This window comes from Oxyura jamaicensis, chromosome 14 (genome assembly GCF_011077185.1).
Source record: "Oxyura jamaicensis isolate SHBP4307 breed ruddy duck chromosome 14, BPBGC_Ojam_1.0, whole genome shotgun sequence".
Classification (NCBI taxonomy): domain Eukaryota; kingdom Metazoa; phylum Chordata; class Aves; order Anseriformes; family Anatidae; genus Oxyura; species Oxyura jamaicensis.
Window position 1 is genome coordinate 15,528,643 of NC_048906.1, and position 20,820 is coordinate 15,549,462.

Genomic DNA, 20,820 nt, shown 5'->3' on the forward strand with positions numbered 1-20,820 from the left:
ACCATCCAGTTCCAACCCCCTGCCATGGGCAGGGATGCCACCCACTGGATCAGGTTGCCCAGGACCACTTCCAACCTCGTTTTGAACTCCTCAGGGATGGGGCATCCACAGCCAGACACGAGCACAGCACCGCTCAGCCCAGGTCTGACTGCCCAGATAAATACAGCCCCTGGCACGAGGCAGAGGTGGGGAGGCCTCAGGTGGAATTGCCCAGGATAGTCACAGCCTGTTCACACCCAGCACCCTGCATGTGGTCCTGAGAGCCCCCTCCAGGCCTTCGGGAACAAGGACGTGGAAGACCACCCAGCTCAGGTGTGTCGAGCACTCTCGGGGTAGCACAGGGTCTAGCCAGCCTATTTTCTACAGTCATCAGGAAAATGATGGAAAAATGGAAATAAGATTCATTAATTACCACATCACACTACGGGAGAACAGAGGTTTTACAGATGTCTTTCTTCTTACATAAAATATCCAGTTCTATTGAAAAAAATCAAGTGACTTTGATGAGAACTATTTTCTGTAACCCACTTTGATTGGCACTGTCTACCAGACCATCCCTGCATGCTCGATTAACATACGAGAACAATACAAAACCAGAATAATGCACACTAAGGGGATCAAAACCCCATTAAGATGACTGTGCCACAGATAACTGCTAGAAAGGGAGAATCAGTGCTGAGTACTGCTAGTGACGTGGGATCCTTCATCACAGCCAGCTCACTTGGCCGCTGGGAGAAGGCAGGCATTTGGCATTCCAGTCCAGCTGGATACTGCCTACTTGCGCCAGGAAAAAGCGAGAAGCCCGATTTGCAGGCTGGGATCTCAGACCTGGCTGGGAACAGAACTTGTACGTGCTCAGAATGGAGTCATGGTGTGCGTTTCTTTTACGAGGCAAGGTGACAGTCATTAAGAATTGGCAGCAAGACCTCCACCCTGCCAATGGAAGTGGCTCATGTCAAAGGTTGGCTCAAATAAAAGCTCAGGGACAGCCTGAGATGGAGCCTGCAGAAGCTTGTGCAATCCTAGGTTTGCAGGGGAGCAGGGCCCACTGTCTGAGCACCCAGGTTCTCTGGGGTGAGATGAGGTCTAGAAATACCATCTGGTGGGCAGCTAACCTCAGCAGAAAGTCATTGAGTAGCTCCTTGGCCCCCTTCATGTATTGGTAACCGAGTGTTTGCATTGCCTCTCCGTCTCCTTCACACGTGGCCTGACGCCCTGTGCGGGATTTGACGCCCAAATCTCTGTCACTTTTGTGGGCTGACTGTACTGATAACCTGAGCAACATTGCCCATACCACTATAAAGTATACAGAACCCAGGCATCTAATTAAAAAAAAAAAAGATAAATTGCTCTCGCATCTCTCTTGCGCTTCCTAACACTCAACAAGCACAGCTGCTGAAAGCACTCCATGCTCTCCTGGGGATGCCCAGCAAGAGGGAGTCCCAGTCCCAACATGTTATGGAGAAGAGGGAAAGTCTGGGACAGTGAGAAAAGCTGGACCAGCAGCAGGAATGCAAGGAGAGAGCAGAATGAGCATGAGGAGATCCAGCAAGAGGCTGAGTGGTTTTGGAGCTAAAGTGCCAAGCATCTTCTGTGCTGGCTCCAGCATTCTGGAGTTGGCTTCCTCTTGGACCACAAGTCATTTTTGCCCCCAGGGGTATGTGAGACACAACACCTCCATTTTCACCAGCTGCTTAACCAAGTTCTTGCTCAGGTCTGTTTGTACCTACCTTGCCTGTCAGCAAATAAATGCATTCTTTGTCTCTTGCCCATTTAAGCTTTCAACCTCCACACCTAACTTTCTATCTGTCTGTAATCCACTCAGTCCTCTAGCCAGCCATGTGGGCAAATTTATCCGTCTCCTCTGCTGCCACTGCCCCATCCCAGCTTTCACAATAAGCAGCCCAACAATGGAAGTCCCTAGGGCCCAACCTGCCCCCTCATCTGTATCCCCAAGCTCATTACAGAGCCCTGCCACAACGCCTCCCCCCACTGCCTGCGCTACAAGAAGCAGGCAGGGATAGTCTTCTGGAAATGAAGAACAAACCAAGGTTTCTGTCCCCCACGCCCCATCCCAGGAATGAGAGAGGCTGTGAAAACAGGGGACACTAGGAGGTACAGCAGTTCTGCTAGAGCAAACACCCTGAGGACTGGGCATTGGCTCTGCCAATGCAAGTCAGCTTCAGAAGCAGGAGTATTGCCATGACCCAGCATCAGCCTCTGCATCACCTCCAGTCCTTCTGAACAACATCAAGGAGATGGGACCAGACAGGCATGAAACATCACTTGTCTGTGACTTCACGGAGTAAAAACCTGACTGCCAGATCAGCTTGCCAGCTGTCATTTCAGATAACACAAGTGCTGTCTAGCCTGGGGCACACATCAGCAACATCCCTGTCTCAGCATTTAGAGAACAGGGCTTTTCACGGGGAGGCACAAAGCCTGTCCCAGGTGACACTGGAGACAGTGCCCAGGCAATACGGCTTTGTGACGTGCAGGCAGAGCTGCTGGGTGCCTCTCCTCTTCAGCACCAGACCCATGCACACTGCTGGGAAGCATCATGCCGCTCGTATTTCCACAGCACTGTGCGCAGAACTGTTCTAAGCACAGCTTCTGAACCGAAACTCAGCCTGTGGCCCCACACCACCTTCCTGAGTACAAGTGCACCATGCACCGCCCACTCCCTGGGCCATGCGTCTGAGGAACCAAGCCAAAACCATTTTCAACACCATTAACTAAGGCTGTGACAGTTACCACCAGCTAAACATCTAGCCCTTATAAAGTGGGGTCAAATCTTGATCTAAATGCACACAGCTGCAAGACCACTCATCTAAGTCAGCGTGGCTGCAACCTGCATCTTTGCCTCATGCTAATTGTCCGGCCCTGCCCTTGTACCACCAGGATGGTTTGTTCCAGCAAATTAATTTTACATGATTTTTTTTTTTGGATGCAAAAACGAAAAGCACCTCTCAATATTAGATTTTCTGTATGAGCAGCATTCACAGGCTTGGGTTGGAAGAGACCTGGAAGATCATCTGGTTCCACCCCCCTGCCATGGGCAGGGACACCTCCCACCGGATCAGGGTGTCCAAAGCCCCATCCAGCCTGGCCTTGAACACTGCCAGGGATGGGGCATCCACAGCTTCTCTGGGCAAACTGTTCCAGTGCCTCACCACCCTCGTAGTGAGGAATTTCTTCCTAATATCTGATCTCTATCTCCCCTCTTTTAGTTTAAAACCATTACCCCTTGTCCCATCACTACACTTCCTGATGAAGACTCCCTCCCTGCCTTACCCCTTTAGGTACTAGAAGGCTGCTCCAAGGTCTCTCTGGAGCCTTCTCTTCTCCAGGCTGAACATCCCAGCTCTCTTAGCCCGTCTTCATAGGAGAGGTGCTCCAACCCTCCTATGATCATCTTTGTGGCCCTCCTATGGACCTTCTCCAACAGGTCCGTGTCCTTCTTGTGCTGGGAGCCCCAGAGCTGGATGCAGCGCTCCATGTGGGACCTCACAAGGGCAGAGCAGGGGGGACAGTCGCCACCCTCTACCTGTTGGCCATTCCTCTGTCGATGCAGCTCAGGACGCAGTTGACCTTCCCTGCACTGGCATGGCACTGACATGGCAGAGCGTTCCCTCAGGACTACTGCACGTCTCAGTAATATGTTCAAGGTTCTGCTAAGGAACTGATTTTTGTGGCCTCAGTGGAGTCAAGCACCGTGGTCTGAATTTCAAAACGAGTTTGGCAGCTCTCAATACTAAACAACACAGAGCAGAAGTAAAGGCAGAAAACATCGTCAAGAAAGGAGAAAATAAATTACAGCAAGTCCTGTGGGTGCTGCTCTCTGACCCTGCAGGAGAATGGACACGGGGGTACAGGAGCCCACCAGCTGGATTGGGGCCTCCAGCCTAGCCCCTTACTTTATGCTGCCAATAATCCAAACACGTACTAGAAACAGTGCCTCCATGGAACCTGTGTCAAAAACAGTTTCAAAGGCAGAGAGCCAGAGCCTGGAGAAGATATTTGCCCAGGTACCTCAGCCCCCCTACAATGGGGACCACAAAAATGGCAATCAGGTCAGCACCGTGGCAGGGGGGGCATCACCACTGCACCGTGGGATGCAAAACTCACGTTGTACGTTGGGTGGAGGCAAGTAGGGAAAGACAGGTAGACAGGTGCCCTGGCCTCCACGAGCCTTCAGGATGGCTGGTCTGCTCCAATTGACCAAGGTGCCTCCAGCCAGACTCTGGCAACACCAGCCCACAGGGATTTCCCTGTGGGCTTTGTGAACCACTGGCATGGCTTGGCTGCTCCCCAGCAGCCTCCCCTGCCTGCTCCCAGCCAGGCAGTAGGACCAGGAGGTCTGGAGCCACTGAAAAAGGGCAGGAAAGCCCAGTGGGCTGATCTCTGAGAACAGACGAGCTCTGAAAACCCTGCTCCAGCAGAACGGGGCTGTGGCAGAAGATTGAGTTAGCAGCAGGGTTTGCTGGGGATGGAATTTCTTCCTGACAAAGTAGGAAGAAGCAGCAGCACAAGTCTATGCAGGCAAATGCAGAGCTCTCCCCACACCTGCACCCCAGACCCAGACTCCTATATTTCCTCTTATGATACAGTTAATTGCAGTCCAGTCTCATGTTGCTGGACAGGAGTCCAATCCCTGCCACTCTGGGCTTTAGGGTTAGGCTGATGAAGTGTGGCCTCAGCTGCTCTCACAGCACAGCTGCTGTGTGTCAGAGCTGGAACCAGGACAGCCATTCCTCTTTGCCCACCCCTGCCCTCCAGATCTAAAGGAGACCATTTTCATCAGAAGAAAACAACGTGCTGGGTTTCACATTACATCCCTGACAGCAGGAAGCTGAGTAGGAAAGGATGTGGCAACACTGATTGGACTTCATACACCAGGATGAATTAAAAGAGGAGCTTCCACCCACCTACAGGGAGGGTTAAAGAGAAGCTCAGACAGCTCCAGAGAGGTGATTAACTATAAAAATACTCTAATGCAAGAACCTGTTAACAGTGCAGTGAGCAGTTCCCCACACGTATAAGTCATTTTCTACGCAGAAATAGTCTGGAACAGAGCAAGAACTGGTAAATGCATACCCAGGGTCATCACCGCAGTTAGTTACATTAGTTACAAGGATAATGGACTGCAGTCAGTGATGCATCTGCTATTGAATTAGCTGATCCAGGCCTCTCTGCTTTAAACCTTTCATTACGAACACACACATCAATTGGTCACAGCCTGATACTCGTTTACAGGAACTGTGTCTGCAGCCTGCAGCATTAACACATCAGACAAGCACAGTACCAGGTGTCAAGTCCTCAGACAAGGGAGGCAGCAGCAGTAACAAGGAGGCACCAACCCACTCAGGTTCCCATGGACCCCAGAAAAGGAACAGAAAGGGAAGTCATAGACAAAGTAGGCCACACATGCCCAGAGCAATTATCTATAATGGAAAAACAAAAAAGTGACATACCTATTACTAGTCTCCATCCTTGGAGCTATTCAAAAGACATCTGGACATTGCTCTGGGCAAGTGGCTCTGCTTGAGCAGGGGTGGTGGACCAGATTACTTCCAAAGGTCCCTTCCAACCGCAGCCATTCTGTGATCTCTCTCTCCCTTCTGAGCAGAGTGCTCTGGATAGCGCTTGGAAAGCAACAGGATCCTGCATGCTGTCAGGACAGCCCCCAACGGCCCTGACTGCATGTAGGGACCACCATGAGCCTCCAGTCTTCTCCTCAGTACAAACGTAGGCTCCTGGGTAAGGTCCTCCAGCGATGAAGGCCATCAGAAACACAGGCTGGATAGGTCAAACTGGATCCAGGCAATGCTTCCTCATCACTTACAATCAGCTCCATGTGCCAATCCAGCCCAGCCACAGTAGCTACAGCCTCTCCCAAACATGACCATCAAGAGATTTTTGGAGAAACGCTTCAGGTGTCAGACAGCACTGGCCTAAGAGCTGCAGGCTGAAGGTACACAAACCAACCCTGGCCTTTGAAGGGCTGCACAGCTCCACCCTGAGACCACTACTGTCCTCCCTTCTCTAAGCAAAAAAAACAGCAAGCAAAACTAAAGCATTCACTTGTAAAATAGCACAGAATTTTTGGCAATCTTCATTCTCAGCACTGACACCCCACAGAAGTATGGCAGGAATGAGGTTCTTTATTTCACAATTATCAATAGCAAGAGGGATGATTTACATACTGTAGCATTCATAGGTAGGCAGCAGATCATGGTACCATGGTACTCACTTGGAGTTTAATGACAAAATGTGAGACTGTACATCTGTGCTGAAGGTACGAGGGCAGCTCCAAAGGCTGGTAATGAAAATTTTCACTACATCAGGAAAAAAAACAAAAGCAAAAAACAAGTGGCTCAACTAAGGCTTAGGAAAAATAAATAACACAAATTATCACATTGGTGCCAGGGGAAAAAAAAATAGTAGCAAATAAGAATTTCCTCAAAGGGGAAACAATATCATGGGCATAGCCAGAACAGATTGGAGAGAAGAGCTCTGAGCTAGTCATAACAGCAACTGGATGAGGCCACAGCAACATACTTTACTACATGGAGCAACATGCCCAGCACTTTTTTTTTGTGGTATATTAGTCTAACTTCATCCCTTCCCAACCTGCTCACAGTCCAGCAGTTAGTTACAGCACTGTTTGCAAATACAGTTATTGAGAGTGTTCCACAGCTCCCTGTTCCTTGTAAGGGACTAGTGTAAATCAGAGGCTTGCAAAGTGTAAACCACAAAAAACACATGAGGAAGAAGATAGGTGGGAGCTCCCCCCATCCACACAGCATTGCTTGGTGCCCTGCTCATGTACAAAGTCACGTCCCAGACACAGCCACCAGATGTGTGTTTCCAGATGCATCGACCCTACCCTACAAAGGGCCACAGGGTTAACAAACCACACAGAACTTCTCACGTTGACCTGGACTCAACAGGCACATGGAAAACAAACAGGGAGATGCTCGAAGTGCTTTAAGTGTTTGGACAATCCACAGAGAATTAATATGGCTTGTAGTTCCAGTAACTGGAGAAAACAGAGATCTGGAAAACAAGAAGATAAGCAGGTAAGTTCCTGGGTCCCCTCAGCCATAGAAGACAGAATGTGTGACTAGTGCGTACAGATTAAGCTTTACAGCATTATCCAGCACTGCACTGCAAAAGGGCAGACTTGCTGCTGTTGTCACTGAAGATACTCAGAGCACATTGATCAAGCTGGCAGCCAGGTCAGCTGCAGAGCTGGAATTGAACTTTGTTCCTCTGGAATCTAGTTCGCTGAGCCTCTCCATGCCTCCTCTTCAGCACGCTGGCATTTCCTAACATCCAGCTCATGACTGAGAACACAAAAGCTTCTACCTGCTCCTTTCAGCCTTGTTCAGCAAACATCTGCCACGCTGCATTTATCCCAGATGACTGCCTGCTGGGCACTGCCACCCAGCTCCAAGGCTCCAGAGCACTGACTCATTGCTTGTTTTCAGTTCATGTACCAGTCACACAAATTAACATCACATCGGATTTTTAAACCTCAGATCCTCTCAAAGTCTTGAGTTAAAAAACAAAGACCCTTCTCTAAGGGTATTACCTTGTCCTTCAGTTGCTGGCAAAGCTGCAGTGAAACTGTGAAGAAGACAAGGGCATCGTTTAACCATGGGACAACACATTCCACTTTATGGACATGGCTGACTTCATACCGCTGGTTGCCAAACTCACTGGAGAGGAAAAAAAGCAGTTTCACACAAAACAGCACAAAATACAGAACTCATCTGTCCTCCATTCTCACACAAGGGATCAGAACAACTTCTACACTTAAAAAAGCATCTGGCAGTTACAGAATGCAAACTCTCAGTTTGACTGGATTCAGAGTTAAAAAAAATGTAATAAGGTTCAAGTAGAATATTACCACTTTCCAGAGAGGCATAACACAGGAAATGCAGATGGCAATACCAACAGCCTGATGTTCATTTTGGCTGACAGCTCTCATCTCTTGCAAAACTCAAGGCACTCTATGAGCGACTGGAATCCTGAAAACCCACAGCTGGTGGGATGGCTTGCATGACCAGAGTGCTGCAATGGATGGTTACAAATTCTTCAAAAGGGATAGGCCATGAAGAAGTGGCGGGGTAGCCTTTTATATCAGAAGTGTGTGGATTGTCTTGAGATCTCATTTGGATCTCATCCTCAGCATCCTCCTATCCCTTTTACACAGCCTTGTAGTAATTGTACTTACAACATGGCTCCAGGGTTGTGTAGAATGGATCCTCCAGCAGGCTTGAAGTTCTAGAGGAGAAGACAAGGGTCATTAGGATTTTAAGTTAGTAAATTAATCATTTAGAACACCTTTACTATTTGCACTCGCAGTAGCCTGACAAGAAACACCTGATTACCCCCGTTCATATTGAATACAAGCCCGTTGATCCCACCTTGCTCCTTCAGAAAATGCACATTCTACACAGCAGCTGAGTGCAATTAAGATCCAGATTTTAGAACAAGAAAAGTAAGTTCCCACTGACCAGAAGAAAAATAGGAAATTGATTTTAGGAAAAATATCCATATGGAAGGACTGCATCTCATAAAGCTTAAGAGTTTAATGCTGTTTTTAGGGGACATCAAGTTGACTCCAATGCAACATGTGAAGCAGAAAAGTAACCATCAGAACTCCATTCAAAAAACCCCAGATGCTACTTCAATGTAAATTGGATTACTACAATTATACCCTTCCAAAAGCATGTAAAGTTATCAAACTACATTGTAAGGTAAAACATTACTTGGCAAAAAAATAATTTCTGACTTTCTTCAGGGTACTATTTTCTTCTTGGCTAAGTGGCCATGACCTGAACTACGTTTAGAGCCAGTGCTGACCGGAGCAGACCTAAACAGACACAGTGTCGGTCACAGTCACTTCTGCATTGCCTTATGCTTATAACAGTGCACAAATAACAGAGTGATCTCATAGTGACAGGTAAGAAGGGGTAAATAAACAAGGCTGAAGAGATAGCAGGCGTCACCTTAGTTGTGCTGGGCTGCAGCACATGGAGTTGGTAGATGGTCAGGCACAGCTTATTGAGGTTAATGTAGAAATTCACAAGGATGTCTGGAGGCAGAGCAGGAGCGAACATTCTCTGGTGAGAAAATAAGTTGTTTCTTTAACAGTGAACTGACCATTATTTCTAATGCTAGGAAATCACTTGCTTTTTATAAGCTATACTGCAATTATCCCATAGTGAGAGACACGTTAAAGAAACAGATTGAGCAGCACACATGCAATGGTTGTTCTTCTTGCTGCACTTAATCAGATTGTGTTGGCATGAGTGCTAGTGACAAAATAGGATGGAGCAGTATTCCCAGGGGGAAATCATCCCTGTACAACCTTCCTGGGAAGGGAACAGAACTTCTCTGAGAACCAGAGTCCTCATGCCCAAGTCATCTGCTCTCCCACAGGAAGATACAGAAACAGCCAAAAACGTTGAGCTCAGGGCTTGTGCTTACTTCACCTCTCTGCCTCAGAAGGGGTTTCAGAAATCCACTTTCATCAAGATGTAGTACAACATCCTGACATAAAGTGTATGAGTTCTAGACTACCACGCACTTACTGTGAGACCACTGGAGGCAATTTCTGGTAGAGTCAGAGTGGCTGGAGTGGTAAGACGATTCCGTGCTCTTGAGAGCTGTAACATCACAGCATCCATAAGCTGTAAGATAATGTACATTACACTGCTGAGTGACAACCCCTGGAAAGCTCTTGATAGCAAGGCTGTAGGATTTTGCAACAACCACTACCGCTTCCACTCAGGATGTGGGGACTTGGGAAGGGACTTGCTAGTACCACATGGACTAGCAGATAAAAAAACATCAACAAGACACAGATAGGACCCTGAAAAAGGAGGTGTCAACCTGTTGCCATGAGTTATAAGAGACCATGACAATCATTTCCGCAAAAATACCAACCAGTAACAAATATGAAGCTTTGACAGCAGATGAAATCAAAGAGCAAGACTCACACAGTGAAACAGCACCAGCTATGCCTGCCAGAAGTTGCAGAAGAAGATGGCAAGTGCTAGAAGTAACTCCCAACTGAGAGGCACTGAGACACACAACTGCCAGCCTGTTATGCAGTCAAGGGAAGTCTGCTACTTGCCAGGAGCTGAGGTCCGGGATGCTGCAGAGATTGCCAAAATTGGTAAAAGGCACACACCACCTCCTACTTCTTTTCCACATGGGTACCAACAATATGGTACAGCACAGCCTGAGCAAGATCAAGCAAGACTTCATGGTCCTGGGGTCACAAATGAAAGGGATAGAGGACCAGATGGTGTCCTCTGTCTTGCCAGTCAGAGACAGGGGAGGGGCATGGGCAGAAGTCAACGTATCATGCAGGTTAACATCCAGCTACATGCTCATGAGCAACAGAGAGGAAAAGCACACCTCTCAGAGTAGTGAGGAACACCCCAATCCAACCCTCCAAAAAAAGTTCTGCCAAAAAGGTTAGACAGTTTAAGACCCAAACAAAACGTTTCTACACCAACACAAATGTTATGAGTAACAAACAGGAAGAACTGATAGCCACTGCCCAGCTGGAAAACTACAACCTGACTGCTATCACAGAAACTTGGTGGGATGAACCACATGATTGGAGCGTTCCAATTGATGGCTATAAACTGCTCAGAAGAGACAGGCAAGGAAGGAAAGGTGGAAGAATTGTCCTCCATGCAAAAAAACAAAAAAAAAAAAAAAAAAAAAAAAAAACAGGATTGATTGCACAGAGCCATCTTTAAAGAACATCAATATACAGGTCTTTTGGGTGAAAGTCAGAGACCAAGCCAACAAAGGACACGGTGGCTGACATCTATTACAGCCCACAAAATCAACGAGAGGATGTTGATGAAGAGTTCTTTCTTCAGCTCCAGGAAGCATCACGCTTGCAAGGCCTTGATCCTGCTGGGTAACTTCAACCATGCAGCCACCTGCTGGAAAAGCAGCAAAACAAACTGCAAGCCAGCCAGGAAACTACTGGCGTGCACTGAGGATAACTCCCTAGTGCAGGTGATAGGGAGCCCAACTAGAGAACAGGCGCTGTTGGCCCTCTTGCATTCAGGTCAGGTTAATTCCAGATGTGAATACAGGCTTGGCAATGAGTGGACTGAGAGAAGTCCTCCGGAGAAGAACTTGAGACTATAGGTGGATGAAAAACTGAGTATGAGCTGGCAATGCACACTTGCAACCCAGAAAGCCAATTGTATTCCTGGTTGCATCAAAAGAAGTATAGCTAGCAGTCCAAGGAAGGTGAATCTTCTCCCTTTGTTCCACTCTCATGAGACCCTACCTGGAATACCACATCCAGCTCTGGGGCTCCCAGCACAAGAAGGACACAGACCTGTTGGAGAAGGTCCATAGGAGGGCCACAAAGATGATCAGAGGGTTGGAGCACCTCTTCTATGAAGACGGGCTAAGAGAGCTGGGATGTTCAGCCTGGAGAAGAGAAGGCTCCAGAGAGACCTTGGAGCAGCCTTCTAGTACCTAAAGGGGGCCTGTAGGAAAGGCAGGGAGGGATTCTTCATCAGGAAGTGTAGTGATGGGACAAGGGGTAATGGTTTTAAACTAAAAGAGGGGAGATAGAGATCAGATATTAGGAAGAAATTCCTCACTACAAGGGTGGTGAGGCACTGGAACAGTTTGCCCAGAGAAGCTGTGGATGCCCCATCCCTGGCAGTGTTCAAGGCCAGGCTGGATGGGGCTTTGGACACCCTGATCTGGTGGGAGGTGTCCCTGCCCATGGCAGGGGGGTGGAACCAGATGATCTTCCAGGTCTCTTCCAACCCAAGCCTGTGAATGCTGCTGGTCCTTAAGGTCTCTTCCAACCCACAGCATCCTGTGATTTTACAATTCCATGACAAATATAGTTTAACTGTTACCAGGAACTGAAGAGATAACATCTACTCATTACAAGAAAAAGCAGAGAAGATTAGATGAATTACTGCCAATGCTACAGAAGCATTGACAAACTTATCGTAAGCTCTTCCAAAGAGCAGGCATTCAAGGAAAACAACGTATGTCCTAGTTCTCCCCATTACCACATCATAGATACAACAACTACTGAATGCCCCCCTGCCCCATCCATAACCACATATGAACTAGGGCACTAAAGAACCAGCTCATCGTTGGTCCAATCCTTCCAGGAACACCACAGTTCAAATGCTCTGTTCTGGAAGACTTCCTTTTCCAGATGTGGGAATCAACATATGTCTGTTATAGAGCTCACGATAGCTAAGATAAAGGCATTAGAAATGATGACTAATTACTCCCCCCTCCTTTCACCCCAAATTTAAAAGGAGATTGGTAGTAAAAATTTGGCACCCCTTGTGCATATGGAGATTTAAAAGATTTGGCTTTTTCTTGTTTGATATTGTGGTGGGTTCTGAGTAAATCCCAGCTCTGGTCCAGAGAGCATGACCAACCAGAGGGCTAGGCTTTATGGCACAAAACAGCTGGCATGTACCAGACAGCAAGACATTGATCAGCAAGTCATTTTCAAATCATCATTAAATTGTAAGTACTAAATGTCATTTTTTCATTGCTGATGACTGCCTCATTTCTTCTCTCAAAAGCACTGACTGACAGGGAAGAGCATGATCTGCATCACTGCACCACCCAGGAAAGATTAAGGAGGTTCTCTCAAAACACCACTGCTGTACAACAGGGCACTCACTGCTCAGTTTACCATTCACTGTGATTTACAACGCTGTTACTGGTGCTAGATTGGTAAGAGATTCACGTCAAATATGAAGTCTCATGGATACTCCTCGACACACGTACATACAGGTACAACTGAGGAATCCATTTCCAGTCAAGACAGTAACGTGCATTAAGTGTCAAAAAACAAATGAAGGAAAGAAACGTGTATGTTCCAACTCAACTAGAGAGTGCTTTCTGCTCACCTTGAGAACCTCTGAGCCTGTTTTGAAGTGGTAGTTCACATCTCTCTTCATAAGCAGGTAAATTGCTTGGTTAACGTGGTTTCTAGCATCCTGTATCTGCAAAGGTACAAATGCAGCACCATCATATAAGCGCTGTCTCTAATACATGCAAGAAAGCAGAGGTTACCTTATCTCATTGGCCCTAAGAAAATGGTGACCACTCAGACAGTAAGGGCAGTTTTCTTTGAGAACCAGACATTTGCTAACATAAATCTACCACTGCTGTCTAGAGCCATTACCAGGTTCTTCACCCAAGGACTGGGAATTCTAAACAGTCTGAAAGCTACAATGTGAATTGTCAGCAAAAATACTGCTGCTGCCCCAAAGGAACAGTGAGGCACTCTCATCCTGTGAGAACTCCCATCATGACTATTCAGGTAGGAATTCTCACTGCTGATGGCATATGGTGGCCAGGTCTAGCAATACATATGATGATTTATTCCTTAGGGATAAAAACAAATGACAAATTGTATCAATAGAAGAAACGAGCAGCAAACACTGTTCTCTCCCACAGTGTCTATGGCATCATGCCAGAGCCCTGTACTTGTTGGGGTTGAGTGTTATCACCATCCTCAAGAAGCTGCCACTGCATTGCTTGTGTGGAACATGACCAGACTCAGGACACAGCTAGCCCAAGTTCCTCTTAAGCAAGACTGCTTGCAGCCAAGAGACAACTATGAAAGTAAGCTTGATAGGCACATCCCAGTGCTTTTATGCAAAGACAAACCAGAGGAGGAAAACCCTGGGAGAAATTGACTTGTATTCATTTCCAGGAAGCAACAAAGAAAAGAAAAATAAATAAATGAGGTAAGACATAGGGAGAAATAGATTGAAAGGTCAGGCAGGCAAGTCTGTATGAAAGGTGGCTGCTGGGAGATGGTTAACACAGCTCGGGATATTTGTAGTTCAATTCATCTACACTGCTCCTCAGCAACACCAGATCTGAGCTCAAATTTGCAGTGGCCTCTCTCACACAGATCCAGTCACTGGCTCCTTCTCACCGTGGGCTCATGGATCACAGAGGAGTCCTGCTGGACTGGAGGTTACAGAAAGGAAAGATAAAATCCACTGATAGCTTGCACAGATTCTGCAGGTACTGGGGCTATGACATCTCTAAACACCATCACCTCCAGCCCTTACATCTTCCAGATGCTTTTGGGAAAACTATGTGGTTCCTGGCAGTGCTGGCAAACTTGCTCGTTCTGCTATTATAAGGACATTGCTATTTCCCCTTGAATTTCCTGTCTTTTCTAATCAAGGTGCTAAGAACGTCTGTGCCTGCACCTGCGTTCCTCAGAAGTGTGCCTATACTACAGTTTCTTACCTATGACTTTAACCTATTTTGCACAGAGAAAAAGAATCCAACTGGCACCACGCACTATGGAAAGATGCAATGAATGATTTGAGATGGTCCTTTTCAGTTCAGACAGGACAAAGATCTTCACATAATCACAGTAAATGCTCCTACAGAGTCCTTTAGGTACTCACATTCCACATCTGAACAACATTGCAACAGTTTTTCCAAGTAAATAAAGGTGTTTTGCATAAAAGCTGGCAGAAGCCCATCAACTGAGCAGTGGCACACAACAGCCAAAAATTATGGGTTGTGCAGTCTTAGCACAAAAGTTCCCTTGCCTTGTTGTAAGGCACAAACTCACTTCATCTACACTCTTGACTGTTTGCAATTCAAGGACAAGGCACACCTCAATTTGGCATTAAGAACTCAAGCACACAATTTTCTAGATTTCTACAGTTACCCAGCAGAGTTTTCACTCCACTGCCAGAACAGCCATTGCACACTGCACTCAAGGACCAAAAGCACTGATCAACTAGAAAATCCAGGGTATGGCAGAGGAAAATACATAGGATACACCTTTCTTCAACTCACTCAGCTATGACAAAGTAACTGTGGGAAACTGTTCAAGATCATCCACTAGATCAGGTCCTGGAAGCAGATCTCTCTCAGCAAAACAAGGGGAAGAAATTCAGTATTCAGCATCCCTTTGACTCCTTAAGGAATAAATTCAGCTATGCTACAAGAGCACAATGCAGTGAGATCTGTTCTCATCATAAAGAAATGCTTCTGTAAGACAATGAAAGCAAGCTACTGAACCAGCTCAAAGCCTCTGAAGTTGCTCTTTGTCCTGCTAGCCTGGGTTTTACAACTAATCACGTACTGCACACACACCCTAGGCACTCCTTTTAAAGGATCATGACTGAGATGTCAACAGCCTTCAGCTTGCTGGTCTTTCAGGAACAAGCAGAACCCACTTCTCTCCTAGCACCGTAACTGAATTTAAATGCACGTTTCCTCCCTTAGCTTTTACCACCAGAACTAGGTAACGCAGGACAGATACAGCCTTCATGGACAGCGAGGAGGGCACACATTCTGCAAAGGGCTGGACACCTGAAGTTAACAGTACCTGCTGCAGCTTCCACTGCTTGTCTTCCCGAAACGCAAAGTGCAGAAGCTGATTACTTCTGGGCATCTTCAGATTAACGTCCTTGAAGAAAGAAACAAAACATGAGAGCAAGTAATCCCCACGTGCCAAATACGGGGACAGCCAGTCCCACTCCATTCTGCCTCCCACACCACCTTGACAAGCTGCTGACCAGAACCTCAGCCCTCTTCAAGGAAGATGCTAATACAAAGGATAAGCTGAAAGGCATTTAGTGTATCAAGAGGCAGGCAGGACGTACCATCTCAACTCAGAAGGTCCCCAATGAAGTTTGAAATTACAACAGTACAGGTAATAAAGGTGAGGAATCCCCAGAAAAGTCAATTTCACCAGCTGCCATAGGAATTTTAGGATCAGTTGGTATTACTACCATACCCCTGACAGTTACACCTCTTTCTTGTGGACAAACTAGTAAAATTTTTGCAAAACATGCAAGTCCAAAGGTTTACATAGTTAAGACTACAGACTGCCTCATCTAGCAGCTCTTCCTCCCTGCTGAAGACAACACTGCAGCAGAGCAGCACATGCAGGCAAAGTCAGATGTCAGCTCTGCAATGAAGTTTTTAACAGAATTCAACAGTTCGAATCCTAAATCTAGGCAGCATGGCAGTGGCTCAAAGGCTGCCATCAAACAAGTAACTCAAATTAAAGGCATCTCATATCCGTTGCCTAGTTCAACTGGCACCAAAGCTGTGGTAAAACTGCCTTGGCACTGCAGTGGTATGTCAATACCATTGAGGAAGAGGGCTCAAGATGCTGGATCTTGACAAATTTCAACAGTTGTTGAAACATTAAGGATTTAAAGCCTGTTAAGGAAGACAAAGAATACTTGTTGATCACTTGTAAAAAGAAAGGATGACTTATGGTACAAAACAGGAAGCATGGAAGTACTCACAGCTTGGCACAGGGCATCTCCCTGCAGTGTCAACACACCTTTTACCTGGTCTGTGCTGAAATGAGAAGAAAGATCTGGGCAACACAGGTCACGAGAAGCAACAGACACATACAGAAACTGCCAGTAGTACGCTGTCCCTCCCCATCACATGCAGCCAGTCAAGGTCCCTTCCCTCCGGGGGTCAGCTGGAAGATGCAGGTATACTCTCCCCACACTTCCAGATCCCCAGTCCACCATGCCCTACCCCCCTGCCTAAGACATTACGTTCTGTTCTGAAACAGGCTTATTTCACATATTAAATGTTAACAATTCGGTTGCTGTTACAAACAGCTCTAAAAGGCACGATCACAAGATACTGGATGGATTACTGACACTGAAGTCAGAGATGGATCACACGGGAGTTGAAAGCTACAAAAAAATCCCAGATTCTGGTAAGATGGCTCGTATCTACAGCAAACAGCAGGGGAAGACTGAAGCACCTGGGCCGTCAAGAACTCGGTTTAGCCATAGCTGACATTTCAGTATATTAGACTCTTTAGATAAGCACTTTAAGATCCACCTTGCAACAGTGGAAAAAACTGGACTCAGTTTTAATGCGTTAAGATTTGAAGAATACAACTTTCAAAACAATACAGTAACAGCACACCCTTCTTAAGCGCTCACCATGCTGTTTCTAAGAACTAAGGGGCGCTACTTGGCAGCAAGCTTGAAAGCCCCATCAGGGCACAGATATTCAGACAGAGGACTATGCTGAAGATGAAAAAATGGACAGCCATTTCAGAAGGACTGCATTTCTATAGCAGCTTATGCACAGATCTCACTTCGTTCTGTGCCAAAGAGATTTATGATTGCTGTCTTAGGGAGATAAATGCAAAGAGCAAGATTTGTCCAAGGTCAGAGTCAGAAACTGAGTCAAGAGCGGAACTCAAGTCTTGTAACTCCAATTCCCAAAGCCCAGAATCCAACAAACACACCTTGACAAGAACTGCTGACAACAGTGCACTGGTGCAACACACCAGTGTGTGGTCAGGATTCAACGGCTGTATTACAGAGTTCAGCAGGAAACTGCAGATGTCTGGCTATGGCAGCCCCTGGAACACAGCTACGGACTTGTAGGGAACCTGCCACAGGAGTTTGTTCTTCCTTGAGGCGAGCTCTCACGCTGAAGGAAGCCCCTTCGCGCTGGCAGCACCACGGGGACCTTTACTGACGACGCTCAGGTAGCAGCATCCCTCACCAGCAACGGGGAGTTCCGGGACGGGCACTGGCACGGCGCAGACAAGGCTCGCGGTGCCCACACCCGGCGGCCCGGCAGAACAGCTGTGACCCGGCAGCGACAGCCACTTACCCCGCTGTGCTCAGCACAAAGCTTTCCTGCTTGGCCGCACCTTCCGAGCCACCGGCAGGCAGGGCGAACCTGTGCGAGGCCTCCTGCTCAGGGGAGAGAGCAGAGCGGTCAGTGCCGGAGCTCCCACCAGGCCTGGCCCACACGCAGCCCAGGAAGAAAGGCGAGGCAGGAGCAGAGGGGAGGTGCTGGTGGGGGTCTGGCACAGTGCAGCCACTTCTGTGACTCCTGCACCCTGCCCAGCACAGACAGGAGCACAGAGACCTCGGCCAGTGCAGATGTGCCCAGGGGCTGCCCACGACCTCTCTCACATCAGCCCCTGAAGATCAGCCCTCCTGACTGGTTATACTGGCTGCTGACTATCTTTTAACCACATTTCACCTTTAGAACTAAGAAATTCTTCAAACCAGTTACTTTCTATACAGATAATGCAGGTTGTCATCAGCCGCTATTAAGCCATGTGCTGAGTCAGAACACTACACTCTTTCCTCATTTGGCAACCTCCCCTCACCTCCACATTTTTGCCCCTGCTCTTACATCACACACTGCCTCCGCCATACGGGTGTTCACGGGCTGGGCCTGCTCAAGATCAATCAAGCAGAAGAGTGGTGCTCTTGTGGGTGTTCCCTCCTCTAACCAGATCACCTCATGGCTGCCCACACAGCTGAGAGCAGCCCGTACTGGGCTGGCTGAAGTGCCACAGGCTGAGCTCAGCTGCACACTTCGCTCCTCTGGAAGGGGCAGGAACTTGCAGAGAAGGTGGCGTACTGAGGGAAGGATGGGTTCAGATGAGGAAGGCATGCGCTGCAAGAGGCTGCACAGGTAGAAGCTTGATAGTTAAGATTAACATAGTCCTTTCCACCCTCACATGACAAATCTCTATGAAGATCCAGATTCTTTGTTCCAGAAAATATTCATAAGGCAAACACTTGTCACACATGCCTGGCTGCCTCCACATGGCTTTCCTAAGCAGCTCTCTCAGCAAAGAGCAATCTGGGAGAAAACAGCTTCAGTGTGAATCCTCAAAACCAAAGGACAGGCAAACACTGGACACGCCTGATGGCCCTTTTTGTGTACTCTCAACTAAGATTATTTTTTTCTTCCGCTAAGAGAAATCTACCACCACTCCTCACATTGATGAGCAAACAAACCCACAGCACAAAAACAGATTAAGCAAATTACCCTTACCTTCAAAATATCCTGCAGCTGTTTCAGAACAGCATGGACCTCTTCTTGTAAAAGCCATTTAAACTCTTCTTCCTACATTGTGGAAAGATAGCAGTGGAATCATTAGAAATGTTCGCCAAGTACTGGAAATAAATCTCTGACATGAAATTATTTAAGTTGTAAGTGTACTGTTACATGTGATGTTTACACCACATGCTAGCAGAAGAAAGATGTGTCAGTTGCATTCAGAGGCCTTGTTCCCCACTTTTCCACCCCAGCCAAGTGAATTGTCCTCATATTTTTTTTTGGCTTTAACAAAACAGCATTTGTTCTAGTCATTGCATCAATAATCACAGGATTAGGAGATAACAGACAGCACAGTATGTGTGTTTCGGATGGAAGTTCAAATTCCACTGCTTCACACCCTGAGGCCTTTTTTTAAGCTGCTGTGTTGGGCTGACACCACATCTCCTGCTCCTCCTCAACAGGATGCAGGGAGAAAACAAGATGAAAACCTTGTGGGTTGAGACAAAGACATGGAGATCTCTTATCAGTTACCCTCAGAGACAACAAAGGTACAACTTGGGTAAAGTTAACTTATTGCCAAATAGATGTTGAGAAACAAAGACAAAAACTAAAACACCCCCACCCTAATCCCACCTTGAACAACATTTTACCAAGCAACAGCAGCCTAAAAATAAAACAAGCTAAATTAAAAAGTGTCCAGGGGAAAGAAAAACGGAAGATTCCCAATCATTTGGGCAAAATTCAGCAACAAACAAGTTTGTATCTGTTATAACACCTCAGGCGTCAGCTGTCCGCTACAGAAAAGCCTTTACAAAACAAATCCCCAGAACGCAGTTCAGCATTTCTGCTAAAGCCCAAGAGCCCATTCAGAAAATCATTGGGAAAAGCGCGGAAAGAAGCAAGCAAGGGATAGAGAAGAAATTTATGCTTGCTACCCTGTAAGACATGGGAAATTTTCTACGTGGAAAGTACTGGAAGGGAATGAAGTGAGCACATTGCCCCAAGTAAAAGTCAGAAAGCTGTGGTCAACCCAGACTTTTCAGCCAAGTTATCCAAGCCCCAGGCCTAAGGTTTCTCTGCTAGATAGTTCCTGTTTACCATGAGAAACATGAAATGACTGCTGATGGATTTACTTGTATCTACTTATGCAAGAGCTGTACGAACAAGGATTAGAACAAGGACCACCTAGATCACAGGTTCACCCAGAAGAACTAGGTACACGCAGCAATGCTAGATGGGATTCTGTCTGTCCTACCCGTGTGAGCGCAGCACCACTGCCCTTCCTTCCCGTTAGTCCTGGTTTGGGTTTCTGGGCGTTGCGCGGGCATAGCAGGCCCCCTGCCCTTCCACTCTCCTTAACGCTCTCCTCCAGGTTCCCGAAGGAGGGGAAGGAACATAGGCAGAGCACAGGCATTTGCAGCCTCCACCACCCCGCTGTCACCACACGCGTGTTTTAGGTCACATTATTCCACTTCAAATTGTCACTGGCATCTTCCATGCCCCTAGTGACGGGGGAAGAACCCCCCCGGTACACGTTTCTATTTGAGGTCATTCACTACATCTGCGCGTTTGTATTCTCGGGGAATGCCAGACATACTACACACCGCATTAACTGTAGAAAAATCTTGTTTTCTGTGCTTTTATGTTTTGAACCCTGTGACTTCCCACCTACCCTGCTCCAACCCGGTCCCTATGCGGGGAGCCCTCGCTGCTTCTGGCAGCTCCCGCCCACTGGTACATCGGCAGCGTCAGCTCGTCCGTGCCTCCTCGGCCTTTCATCACGCGAACTGAGCCGCCTGCCGTGCCTGCCAGCTCGCTCCTAGGCCTTGTCTCCCACCGCCGTGCCGACCAAGGTCAAGCCAACGCTCACGGTTATTTACCCGTAAGCACGGCGGCCTCTGGCGCCGAGTCCCTCACACCCACAGCCACCGCCGCCCCCCC

At 47.4% G+C, this 20,820-nt stretch overlaps 1 protein-coding gene across 1 annotated transcript; it reads right to left on the bottom strand.

Annotated features, from left to right (window-relative positions):
• Positions 1–6,144: 6,144 nt before the first annotated feature.
• Positions 6,145–20,658, bottom strand: ROGDI (rogdi atypical leucine zipper). Its single transcript, XM_035339822.1, has 11 exons — positions 20,563–20,658; positions 18,874–18,945; positions 17,689–17,771; positions 16,341–16,395; positions 15,410–15,490; positions 12,948–13,043; positions 9,606–9,704; positions 9,021–9,134; positions 8,243–8,292; positions 7,598–7,724; positions 6,145–7,059 (listed from the first exon to the last, which is right to left on the bottom strand). The coding sequence occupies exons 1-11, from the start codon at positions 20,656–20,658 to the stop codon at positions 7,018–7,020; spliced, it is 915 nt and encodes a 304-aa protein (XP_035195713.1). The 3' UTR covers positions 6,145–7,017.
• Positions 20,659–20,820: the final 162 nt, after the last annotated feature.

What these genes read in the sequence shown, in the direction of transcription:
- ROGDI (XM_035339822.1), bottom strand. Translation starts at nt 20,658, where the DNA reads ATGAAAGGCCGAGGAGGCACGGACGAGCTGACGCTGCCGATGTACCAG. An exon ending in AGCTGCAGGATATTTTGAAG is followed by an intron (nt 17,772 to 18,873) that starts GTAAGGGTAATT and finishes TCCCCTGAGCAG; the next exon opens with GAGGCCTCGCACAGGTTCGC. An exon ending in GCCAGCAACTGAAGGACAAG is followed by an intron (nt 7,060 to 7,597) that starts GTAATACCCTTA and finishes CTTGTTTTCCAG; the next exon opens with ATCTCTGTTTTCTCCAGTTA.